This window comes from Pinus tabuliformis, chromosome 4_2 (genome assembly GCF_031772625.1).
Source record: "Pinus tabuliformis cultivar Carrire ecotype Pingquan chromosome 4_2, CPIR1, whole genome shotgun sequence".
NCBI classification, from domain to species: Eukaryota; Viridiplantae; Streptophyta; class Pinopsida; order Pinales; family Pinaceae; genus Pinus; species Pinus tabuliformis.
Genome location: NC_142304.1, coordinates 1,033,281,715 through 1,033,295,074, shown reverse-complemented (window position 1 = coordinate 1,033,295,074; position 13,360 = coordinate 1,033,281,715). Strand labels below are relative to the sequence as shown.

Here is a 13,360-nt window from a genome sequence, read left to right as displayed (position 1 = left end):
CTTCCCGACACATAGAAAACAAGTATAAATACGAAACAAACTCTAACCAAAAGACTTACTCATCACATGTGGGATAAACTCACAAACACACCCAAACAAGGAAATCATCACATGTGGGATAAACTCATAAACACAAGCAAACAAGGAAAATATGAATACGCAACGCAAACCCACATGATCTGTGGGAAAGACAACAACAACAACACGTCGCAGCCCTACTCGAAAGCAAAGGCTTGAAGCTATGAACCAGTACCTACCCAACAGCGAAAGCTTAAAACAAATGAACCACAGCATATCATATATTCGAGCACATTATATCCAAGAAATTTCATTAAAAACCGTTTCATAATTTGAGGAATTTGCATACATCTATTATTCTATATTGAGAATTTCATTTCAATTTTGGCGTCGGCGGCTGCGGCTGCTCCCCATTGACTCGCAGACTTCACATCCAATTATCTCTCTCACCGCTTCTAGTGTTTGCTCCCATAAATTGCTTCAATGCCCAAATGCCCCACATTGAACAATGCCCATATAGAGCACACAGCTCAAAAGCCAGTAATAGAACAGATCCTGCCATTTAGTGAGAATCGATGGCAGTCAGTAACAGCAGTTTGGAGTGGAAGAAAGGAGACAGTATATATCCTTTTGGCCAGAGCTTGTCTCCTGTATTGGATTTCATTGGTTTTGAGCTGGTAAGAGCGTCAGCCACATTAATTGAAGGCCGATTTGTGGTCTCTGAAAGGTCTGCTCAGGTTAGAATTTATATCCAACGCATTTTAATTTGCTTGGGCTTTGGATTGCCCTTCTCTGATATGCACTGCAAGCTTGGACATCATCAGATTCATAGCTTTTATATCTATTTCTAGTATGGTTCAAGATTTGCACCCAGCTGATGCATATTTGATGTTGTATTGTGTAATGGCATTCTTGTTTAAATGGAGTGTTATTTTTGAATCAACAGACATTAACTTTGGATCTATTCAATTTTTAAATTATCAAATTATATATATATATATATAATTTTAATACTATTTTTATTTTATTTTTATTTTTTTAAACTATTTTTATTATAACATAAATAAATAAGATATTTTTATTATTATTTATATATGATTAATTTATAATATTATTATTTTTGTAGTATAGGCGGTGTACGCAGTGCATTATATTAGATATCATTTTTGGGATTCAATTACTTTAAGTAAGTCATTCAGGGATCACCATTTTCATGAGAGGTAGTTGTAAGTGACTAATTTTTCATGATTTAATTCTCATGAATTCAAATCATGAGAAATTAGTCACTTGCGACTACCTCTCATGGAAATGGTCATACCATTTTCATGAGAGGTAGTTGTAAGTGACTAATTTTTCATGATTTAATTCTCATGAATTCAAATCATGAGAAATTAGTCACTTGCGACTACCTCTCATGGAAATGGTCATAAGTGAATGACTTACTTAAGGCAGTTGAATCCCAAAAATGATATCTAATATTATTATTATTGTTTATTATGAATCCCAAAAATGATATCTAATATTATTATTATTGTTTATTATAAGTATTATATTTTGTATAACAGATTTACAATGAATCAGTTTGAAAGATGCCCTAAAATTGTTTTTGTTTGGCTAAGATCTAGTCTTTTCTAGAAACTTTTGGGAAACAAGGAAACAGGTTAACTGTGCAAGACCCAAAGGCATCTAAAAATGTTTTTGCTTGACTAAGAGCTTGTCTTCCTTGGACTTAAGGAAAGAGGTTAACAACCCAAGACCCAGAGGCATCTGCAGGAGTGAAATTATGCCCCTTTATGCACCAGCGGATTATTCCAAGTGACCTGGTTTTACTTGAATAACCATGAAACAATGATGAGTCAGCCTACATTCTAAGTTAGCATCCAGAGATAATTATCCTCAGTGCTAATTTGACAACTAAATTATAATAAATTTTTCCACTTGTTGAAAAAAAACAAGTGTTATTTATATACTTACTAACATCTATTTTACAGTGTGCAAGAGACCTGGTTTCTTTAGATGTAATAATTGCATTGCAATATAAACAAATAAATATTCATCTACCAAATAATTGTGATGGTCTCTAGTAACTAGGAGAAGCTAGGTACTCAACAGCCCCATTGGGATGGGAAATCCATCAATATAGTGATTGTTTTCATTATACATCATAATTTATTGCCCTTGGAGAAGCTAGGTGCCCTACAGCACCATTGGGGAATGGTGCGAAACCCATCAATACTTCTGGTCGGAGTAAGGGAAGAATAACGAGAAAAGCTATTAGTTATGTACGTACTGATGCAATGCAATATGGATGGTAACACAGATTCATTGGTATTTTGTGTTTGTTTATGTAATGGTTTACTGAATCTAAACAATGCACTGGCTGCCTTAAATATGGACAGTAGCCCATATCCATCTAAATCTATCAATAGTGTTTACGTATTAGTTCATTGAAACTGGACAATGATTGAGTCAATTGAGTATGGCCACATAACTATCTTAATCTTAATTTGGATTTAATCCATTTGGACATGACTGAGGTTGAAAATGCATATTTTAAGTTTACATAAATTGTTGTTGATTATTATATATCGAAATATAAAATATGTATTCTTTATTTTAATATTAAAATATATTTTTTTGGACTTAATTTTCTTGCGCTTAATTTTTTTTATTATAAATTTTGTTCAATTTTTTACCACTTAAATTAACATGTTTCTAAAAATGAAACCTAAATAGGAAAAAAAAATTTAAACCCACTATCTATCACTAAAACACACTTAAACTAAATATATCTATATTAATAGAAATTCTAATTCGATTCTCTTGCATAAATGTAAGTCTAAACATTACATTTTTGCAAAAAATTAAACCCACCATCTATCACTAAAACACACTTAAACTAAATATATCTATATTAATAAAATTTCTAATTCGATTCTCTTGCATACATGTAAGTCTAAAAATTACATTTTTGCAAAAAATTAAACCCATTATCTATCACTGAAACACACTTGAACTAAATATATCTATATTAATACAATTTCTAATACAATTCTCTTCCATAAATGTGGGTCTAAACATTACATTTATGTTGCAAAATTCAATGTTATTAACCAGGACTTTATGCAATTTCATGTATCCATGTATAACCTACATTAAAAACCATGTGATCCTTCTTCCATTTATATTAAAATGGCCCTGCCTAATTCGATTCTCTTGCATAAAGGTGGGTCTAAACATTATATTTATGTTGCAAAATTCAATGTTATTAACCAGGACAAGTTGCAACAGGTCCTGACCAATTTTTAAGCGCCTGTGTTTGTAGGCTTGATTGTAATACAATCTTCCTTCTTGTGGGTTTGCCCTGTGGTTATGGAAAGCATGATCCACGTGGACCTTGATGACTAAGGGTCATTCCATAGGTGCCCGCAATGCATTGAGTAGCTACAACTTCAAGACTTAACCAGAGTGAACAAACAACCTTGAACAGATAATGACTGGAGATTTAAAATATTATAGTGTGTATGTGATGTTGTTAAATTATTTACAGTTATTTTATTTTTATTTTTTAATTAAATTGTGTTTATATTAAGGTTAGTTTTAATGTTGGATAAAAGAATGGTGTGTTTATATTTGGGATATTATTATTAGGATCGTAAAGTTTGTAAAATTAAGACATTAAGACAGTTTTATCTCTTATAAGTGATTCTTATTTTCAATTCATAAAATTTAAACGAGTGACATAATGAAGATTAAGCTCCACAAACCAATTAATATACATTTTATAAATATTTAATACAATACTTTATATACATAATATGTGTTTATATTTGGGATATTATTATTAGAAGTGTGAAGTTTGTAAAATTAAGACAGTTTTATCTCTTACAAGTGATTCTTATTTTCAATTCATAAAATTTAAACTAAACTAAACTCCACAAACCAATTAATATACATTTTATAAATATTTAATACAATACTTTATATATGTCAATATGATTAATTGATTGTTTCCCTTGATAAGCTGACTGTTTAATTGTGTATATCATTAAGCTGAGCTTTGGGCCTGGCTAGTTTTTACAGTGCGAAGTCTTCAGCTCTGGTGGGTTTAGAAAAGTCATTTTGTGCGGGCGCATGGCACTTGTATTATTTGGGTTTACCGTTGTTATGAGAACAGTTGGAACTAGGTTTTAAGAGTTAATCTGATCGGTTAAACCGTGTGGGTTTAAATCCAATCAAGCTCCTTAGTTTATCAGTAGCAGGGAAATCTTGTGAATATTTTTATTTTTATTTTGAAAAATGACATAATTTACCTATTTTTCAATTTTTCAATTAAGCTTTAGATAAGAACCATCCCTTCTTGGGATGAATTCCTTTCTCAAGAGTAAAGTTGACTTTTAATAACCAAACCAAAACAATCCTTGTAGAGTCACAAGTTGGAATCATGCATGTGTACGAGAATCAAGATATTCCTGGTTGATTCGGTTTTTAACTTGGTTGATTCTTTAACTGGGTATAGCTTGGCCTAACCAGTTATATTTTCCTCTAACTTCAAGGATGGATTACTAACTATTACTTCCAGGTTAAGCTTTTGCATTGTTTCACACATACCACATACAGCTTGTGGCATCTACAAGTAACATAAATATGTATATTTTCATAATTAATTTAACATTTTTTTTTAATATAAATACAATAGGATACGCTGCTGGAATGCTCCACTCCCAAAATTCTTTAGAAAATTACATTCTCGAGACTCCTGCTCCCAAAAACACTCCCACTCCACTGCGCTTTAGCAACCTAGATCTGACATATGGGCCTGAAGCGAATTAGACAGTAACATGAACTGAATGCAATTCCAAATAATCTAATGTTACATTTTGCTAGACTATTCCAAATAATCTAATGTTACATTTTGCTAGACTATAGTTACATTTTGATCCATACCCATAATGAATTTTCTAATCTAATTTGTCATCACTAATCTAAACCACAGATAAGTATATTGATTGCATCCGAATGCATTGATTTTTGTGCCAACATTGTTTGTTGAGCTGTATCAAAACACAAATATGTTGCCCTCTCGGAACTCCTCTATGAAAGAAGCTAAGTCACTCATTTTCTTGGCACCCACTGGCATGAGGAAGTCTCTGTTTTTTCATAGATGCCATTATCATACCTTCTCTGCTTCTCTTTCCGTGTACCTGTGATGTTCAGAATATTGCGACTTCCATCCAATATATGTTTTATTTATTGTAATTCTAAGAGAGATTCCATATTTTTTCCAGCAATTATATCTATACTGCATATGCCTTACTTTTGGTTTTTAGACTTTAATGATTATGGGACACTGGTAAATTATAATGCGTTTTAACTTCCTCTGTTGTGTTTGTCACAGTTATATGGAGTGCTCCATGGAGGTATATCAGCCTTTATTGCTGAGAGTGTTGGAAGTCTTGGTGCTATAATAGCATCAGGGTTTCAGCAAGTTGCAGGAGTGGAAGTAAGCACCAGTCATCTTCAGCCCGCACCTGTTGGTATGGAAATTGAAGTAAAAGCGACTCCCATTCACATTGGACGCAAGTTACAAGTGCGTATCAAATTAGATCCTTACTTGGTTCCCTTCTCACCAATGCACATCAACATGCTCCACGAAAACAAAAGCCAAATCTGTATACCACGCAATTTATGGGAACCATTTTTTGCATTACTCTTATTTCGGAGTTTACCTAGCCCTTCCAGTTTTGCTTTGTTTCATGTTTTTTTTTCTTTTCTTGCTTTCAAAATTTGATACTGAACTTGTGCTTGTACACAAATGCATACCTTCACCCCGCTGAAAGGTGAATGTATGCACAATTACACACCTTCACTCAGGGGCACAGGTTACTGGTGGGTATCAAATTAGATCCTTATGGATTCCCCTCTCACTAGTACACATCAACATACTCTATAAAAACAAAAGCCAAATCTGTATTCCATGCACTTTATGAGAAACATTATTTCTGAGCATTCCATTTTTGTTCTTTATTTTTGTGTTTTCTTCTCGCTTCCAATACTTAATACTCAACTTATGCTATTACACAAATGCACGAATCCTGGAGAGTAAGTATACACAAATGCAACCTTCAAATCCCCAGGGTGGGCGTACACAATAAAGCACACCTTCACCCCATGGAATGGTGTACATTTGTGCATTTATTCTTATGCGTTTACACATGCACGAATCCTGGAGACTAAGCATACACAAGTGCAACCTTCAAATCTCCAGGGTGTGCGTACACACAAAGGCACACCTTCACCCCATGGAATGGTGTATATTTGTGCATTTGTTTCCAGCATTTCCTTTTTAATCTAGAATTATAAGGTGATACACACAAATGCACACCTTCACTCCCTAGGAGGATGGGTAAAGATGTGTATTTCTATATTTATCTCTTACTGTTTCTTTTTTAATTTTAAATTGAGACTCACTTCACATTCATACACAAGAAAAGAAAAATCTATATATATAAAATATGAAAAATATAAATTACAGAAATAAAATGTAGACAAAAAGATGTAGATGTTTTGAATATTTTGAATGCTTCAATCAAATAAAAATACACCATAGATTGTCAAATCCCACTAGTGCAATTAGATTTTGAGAGTTTCGTTCAGTTAGGTAGCAAAGGTTCAAAATTCGTGGTCGCTGGGAGGTGACATCAAACATCCATGTTAAGAATTGGTGTGTGCCAGGCCAGGTGACATCCCAAGTGATTTTGATGGCTCAGATGCCCTAGGGTCGCAATTTCTTAGATCATAGGTTAGTCCCACAAGTCATGGACATGCTAGCAAACAAACAAACAAAAAGGAATACACCATTTATTTACATATCGAACCATGAATTGTAGTTTTCTCATTCAATTTCACCAGAACACATCACATAGATAGGATGATAATAGTGTTTTAAAACTCAACCGACTTGGACTCAATTGAATTGATCAAATTGACCATCAAGGGGTATGACTTAGCCTACGAATTGGGTTGGGGAGCGGTATGGTACCAAACCAGCTGGTTCATTGTACGAACCATTGACTTGATACCAAACTAGTCGAACTTGGCTCACTGGATACTAGCTTGGTGCCCTATAGGTTGTAGCATATAATTCGAGGAATTTTTATCTTTTTAAATTTATACATAATACCTAGATTCTATCACCCTAAACCCTAAAGCCACGTTATATAGAGACCCCCAACCTCTTTATTTGCCTTACACTTCTCTCATTGAGCATTTGTGTGCATTTGGAGTTTTTGGAGCAATATTGAAAAATCCCCAAGGAGTCCAACGGGTCTAAAAACTCCAAGCCAAAGGATAGTTCTACAACTCGTAATTTTAAAACTCTGACTTGGACTTTGACCGGGCCACCTATCAACTCGGGTTTCGACTTGGACTCAATGACTCAGTTTCAAAAAAATACACAAAATAATTAAATTTTAAAATATTTTTAAGATTCCAAACCATTAGAGACAAAATATGCAAAGTTTGCTCATCTATATACCATGTAAGGGTGAAATATCAAAGTGGCACCAAGTGCAATACATATCAACAACAAAATACATAATCAATGAGGCTCTAAATGGCCTCTAGAGTCCAAAAACCATTTACATGCTATTTTCCTACTACAAATCACCGATCAACATGATCACTCATCAAACTCCTCACCATGACTAGAATGGGATCATCACCAAGAGCTACAAAAACATCATTTGGCTCAGAGTCTTTAGACTCGTCAGGGACCTTTGCAACTTCAGTAGTAGTAGCAAAAACATGAGTTAATCGAGTTGCACTATTAATGCTTGCATGTGCCATGCTTGATGCTTTCCCTTACTTCAACTTCTAGTCCGAATATTGGATCTACATTGGATCACCCCATCACCATGCCCTCCCTCCCCTCGTAACTCAATGGCATCAATATCAAAATCAACATCAAACTCTTTTGGGTGAGACTCCTCTACCCATTCTGAAGTTGGATCAATATCATCCACCACAATGGGATCTATATCAGGTTTTTTGTCATGCAAATGGTGTCGTCTTAGTTGGAGGTTGTACAACATGAAGATGAGATCATTTAATTGCTTTTGTTACAAACGGTTGCCCTTCTTCATGTGACGTTGCTCAAAAAGAAAATAATTGCACTCGCACCCAAGAGCACTACAATGTTGGCTTAGGACTCTAACTACAAACATTGGCAATTGAGGATATTCGCTGACACATGATTCCACCAATGTGCTGCAAAGAAAAAGTTCGACAAATTACATTGTGAGTTTGGCTAAAAAAATCAAGTATCTACAGTTTGAGTTTTAAACAAATGAACTTTAAAAAAACTTTGGAATTGCCTACTTGGTTGGTCCACATCCCTTGCAATCTTTGCTAGTTTTTTGCCTGAGGTACATGTGACCCTAGTGAAAGCATTGATTTGTTGATGTATTTCCCACTACCCTCGTACCATGCTTCTTTGACCTTCATGGTCTGAACCACCACTAAATTTCAAGGATTTCTATTGTGCTTGGTGAGAGAGGGAAACCCATAAAAATGTGAAGTAAACAATGCATTTTCAAGGGGTTACAACTAGCTTCATATGCAAATTACACTCCCTTGTCAAGTGCAAGAAAACTCCAAAATGTCTATTAAATCTATACTTGCAAGGTGAATCAAAGGACTAGTTATTCATGATGGGATGGATCAAAAAATTTACATCACTACCACATAATACAAAATGTCTTTAATCCAAATACATTATAAAACACTTGAGAATGTTCATTTAACTAATTCTCAACAGCTGCTACAAATAAAGGATGAGCCCAAAATGCCAAAGAGAGCATATATGTAATCTAGTAGTTATGAATATTGAACTTTTTCTTCCTACCCTACTTTACAATAGGATGATGCAAATGCTAAGTGAAATAAAAAAATCCATTGAAACAACTATATCATCTCAACAACAACATGAAATCTACCCTTGTGTTTGGTAACAAACAAAAGCAAGCCTACATCAAACATCCTACAAAAATAGGCTTACATCCCTATCACTGTATGGTTGAAAATTGAAGTGAGTTCTTTTAAATGGAAGAAAATACCAAGATCACACCAAAATGTCTGCAAACTCCCTTCTCTACTAATACTTACCTTTTATGTTGTACCAAGTGTGATGTCTCGAGTGGTCATCATGTTACCATTGTTAGGCCAACAACGAAAATCCTCTCCATGTTTTTTTGTGACATAGTCTTCAAGTTTACATCACTCATACTTGTTCTATTATGTAAATTACTTGTCTCGAAATACTCTTCATTTTTCCTTCATCCCTTCTTGCACAAGTCTCATATCAACTATCAACATAAATTTCATGGGATTAATAAAAGCCTATGCATGTATGTGAATAGAGGTGATGTTTTCCATGGGAATGTTTTTGTTAAATCCTTGTATAACCCACTTCTTGTTATTATAGTTGTCAATCCAACTTTCAGAATGTGCTTTGGATTCCTAAAGAATGGAATTTGTGGTTATTCATACAAAGTTTCTTACAGTACTTTCCTAAAGAGATGTGATTTATCAGATGCAGTGCATGCCATCCCTCCATCACTTGATATTTAACAATTCCTTATCTTTCCTTTTATCCATTATATTTGTAACTCTGGAGGTTGAGTTACAGGTCCAATATTCACCATCATATTATGTGATTGCATATAATCTAACAATTACTCTGCAGTATCCTTTCCAAGGAACAAATGCTTTGTGTGCATTGCATGAACAACCTTACAATTAAATGCGAAAATAGATGGCGCTAACAGGACATTTGCAGAATTTGTGCTACAAATATGCTTTTCAAGCATGTGACTTGGTTTTCCTATCACCATTTGTCTGATGTCCTGACAAAAAGGTTCAACCACATTTATTGTTGCCTTCTCACGTGTCTATGTCACACACTTTCTTACTATATTCTCTTTGCAAGGAAATTCTAAGCCCATTGCAGAAGGATGGGTGCAACTCTCAAATGGCCCTTCTAGTTTCTCTTCTTTGTTGATGTTTGTAGCTCGGGCAAATACTTCTGCACAGGCCTAATGTCTAGGAGTGCAAAAGTCACCAAAGTCTCCTTAGACGCTTGCTCTAGTGTGAGCAAGTTGCATTTGTAAATTAGCTTAAGTTAGACTTAGGAAAAGCACATTTTTATTATGTTGGCTTATTGAGGTAAATGAAACTTAGAAAAAGTAAATTAATTACTTTAGTGATGATGTTTTCATCTCAGCCCTTGATCTCAAGTGAGGCAAGATCTAATCTCAGCTGTCATTCACTTTGGAGATTAGGGTTAAAGATTTAGCACAGTGTAAAGTTATAAAAGCAAGGCTAAGGAGAAGGAGAAGGCACACCATACAACAACACAAGATTGAGAGAAGCATCTCAATGAGGAGTGTGACACTCTAAGTGTGTTGGGTTCGAGGAAGGGAGCAACAAGGAGATCCAAATCAGCCAAGGAGCACTTGATCAGCTAGACCAGATCTAATTGTTGTACATGTATTTCCTCAGTTGGGCCATTATCCTAAGACGAAAAGCCCAAGTAAGTTTTGAATCAATTAAATGAACTAAATTTATTGAGTAGAATCTATTGCGTCATTGTGATTGAGATTGGTATATTTTGCTTCCGCTAATTTATTGTGTTAATGAACCTAGCTATGCAATTCATCAATAGATCTATAATCTATTAGGAAATAAATGCAGGGTGCTAGGTTTGCAAGAAAATCTAGCATGGTATCAAAGCATAAACTCTAAAAAAAACCGATCTCAAAACCACAGCTGCCAAGTTCGTACAGAATTGCCAAGGCCAGGTTTGGTCGTGATCATACGAGGCTAAATTTTCTGTAAAGAGGTCTAAGGAAATCAACTATACGACTACATTATTAGAAGAATAGCCTCTCCTCCATATTTTTTCTTTGACATAATCTTCAAGTTTGCAGTACTCATGCCTATTCTATTATGTAAATCACTTGTGTCAACATACTAATATTTTTTCTTTTCTTCTTTTCTTACACATGTCTCATGTCAACAACTAACATATATTTCACAGTATTCATGTAAACTTGTGAATGTGTGCAACTAAATGTGATGTTTTCCACGGGAACATATTTGTTAAATCCTATATAACCCCTTTCTTGTTATTATATACCAATCCAACTTTGGGAATGTGATTTGGATTCCTTAGGAATGGAGTTTGTAGTTATCCGTACAAAGTTCCTTATAGTACTTTCCTAAGAGATAGGTAGTTTGTCACTTGTAGTGCATGTTATCCTTCCACCGCTTAAGATATCACAACTTATTATTGTTGTCTTCCCTTTTGTCCATTGCATTTCTAACTCTAATGGTTGCATTAGAAGCCCAATATTCACCATCTTACTACTTGATTGCATATCATTTGACAATCTCTCTACAATAACCTTCATGGAGAAAAAATGCATTGTGTGCATTGCATTAGCAGCCTTACCATAACTACAAAAGATGGTTTGAAAATGACATTTGTAGAAGTGCTAGAAATATGTTTTTCAGGTACGTGACTTGGCTTTCCTATCACCATTGCGCAATGTCTTGATAAAAAGGTTCAACCACATTTATTGTTGCCATGTCACTTGATAGGGTCGCACACTTTTTTGCTACATTTTCTTTGCCATGACAATATAAGCCCATTGCAAAATGATGGGCACAACTCTCAAATGTCTCATCTATAACTACTCTTCTTCTCTTGTAGCCTCAACACATACATTTCTCTAGTGTTTTTTTTGCATATTTTGTTAATTTTAGGTATGTTCTATGCTTAGAGCAATCTATTTCAATTTTCACAGTTAGCTCAATATCTTTTCCAGATTAGCAATCACATCAGCATTAAAGTAAATTGCAGATAGAACATAAACATAAATCGCAGAAGACAAGCCAAGACAAGAGGACACAAGATGTGGCGCTAGCCAGGGACAAACCCCAATGTGGGGAAACCCTTGATCAATTCTTCTTATATGTTCTTCAATAGTTCAGCACAGAGAGAGAGAGATAGTACGTTTACAACAAAAGTCAGCACTTTGGCTTATCTAGATAAGAGCATAGATCATCTCTAATAAGATGATACATGAGATCAGTTGAAGACATGCTGCTTCAACGGATTCTCCAAGGTGACTCCTTCACCTATCGTTGTGCTGCATTTCGTCATCATGCTTCACCTCACCGTGTTGCACCATGTTGCACCCATCATCACTATGTTGCATCTCATCATGCTTCATTAATCATGACTGTACCCATCACTGTACTGCATTATGTGCCATTGTTGCACCATGTTGCCATACTGACCTATGTGCTGGCTGCATCTTGCTTGCTTGTTGTCCCTAGCTTGCTTGTTATCCCTAGTATGCTTGTTGTCCTTTGCATGCTTGTTGTTGCATGCTCGTTGTCCCTTGCATGCTAGTTGTAACATTGCATGCTTGGTGTATTTGCTGCTAAGTACCATACAATTGTCCCAATGTTAGTTAGTTGTCCCTTGCATGCTGCTCTCCTTCGGAGACAGATGCTCTGGCTGTTCCGATAGTTCCGGCAGTTGCGACAATTCGGCTATTCCCGGTAGTTCCGGCAATTCAGGCTATTCCCGGCAGTTCCGGCTTTTCCCAGTAGTTCCGACAATTCCGGCAATTCTGGCAATTCCGACAATTCCAGGCAGTTTCAACAGTTCCGGCTATTCCCGACAGTTCCAGCAGTGCTGGCTTTTCCCGACAGTTCCGGCAATTCCGGTTGTTCCAGGCAGTTCCGGCTTCTGCCCTCTGCGTCAACTTTCCCAGCAATTTCGGCTTCTGCCCTCTGCGTCAACTTTCCCGGTTGTTCCGGCTTCTGCCCTCTGCGTCAGCTTTCCCGACTATTCCGGCAGTTCCAACTCCTGCCCTCTGTGTCAGCTTTCCCAGCTGTTCCAGCTATTCCTGGCAGTTCCGGCTTTTGCCCTCTGCATCAGCTTTCCCGGCAGTTCCGACGATTCCCGACAATTCCGGCTTCTGCCCTCTGGATTAGGGCAGCGTTATCCCTTAAGATCTCTCCTCCTACTAAAACCTAAAGACATGTAGAGAGGAAGAGATTCCAAGTGTGTTGAAATGACTTGAAGGCCACCTCTATTTATACTAAAACGTTGAGCACAAGTGGGGTTTATTTGTTTGTTGCCTGATCTTGACGAATTGTCCCATAACACAAATAAATTCATATCTCCATGAATACTTATCGGAATCAGATGATCTTTAGATCAATCCTACACCTCTCGATGAGAGGGATCCAAAAAAAATATCAGTCT

General features: G+C 35.7%; 1 protein-coding gene across 1 annotated transcript in view; it reads left to right on the top strand.

The window, feature by feature from the left end:
* Positions 1-256: 256 nt before the first annotated feature.
* The window catches only part of LOC149173143 (1,4-dihydroxy-2-naphthoyl-CoA thioesterase 1-like), a 34,143-nt gene continuing 21,039 nt past the window's right edge, over positions 257-13,360 (top strand). Inside the window, exons 1-2 of the mRNA XM_089424510.1 lie at positions 257-755; positions 5,417-5,608. Coding sequence (XP_089280636.1) covers positions 594-755; positions 5,417-5,608 — 354 coding nt within the window. The 5' untranslated portion in view covers positions 257-593. The remainder of the gene's footprint in view (positions 756-5,416; positions 5,609-13,360) is intronic.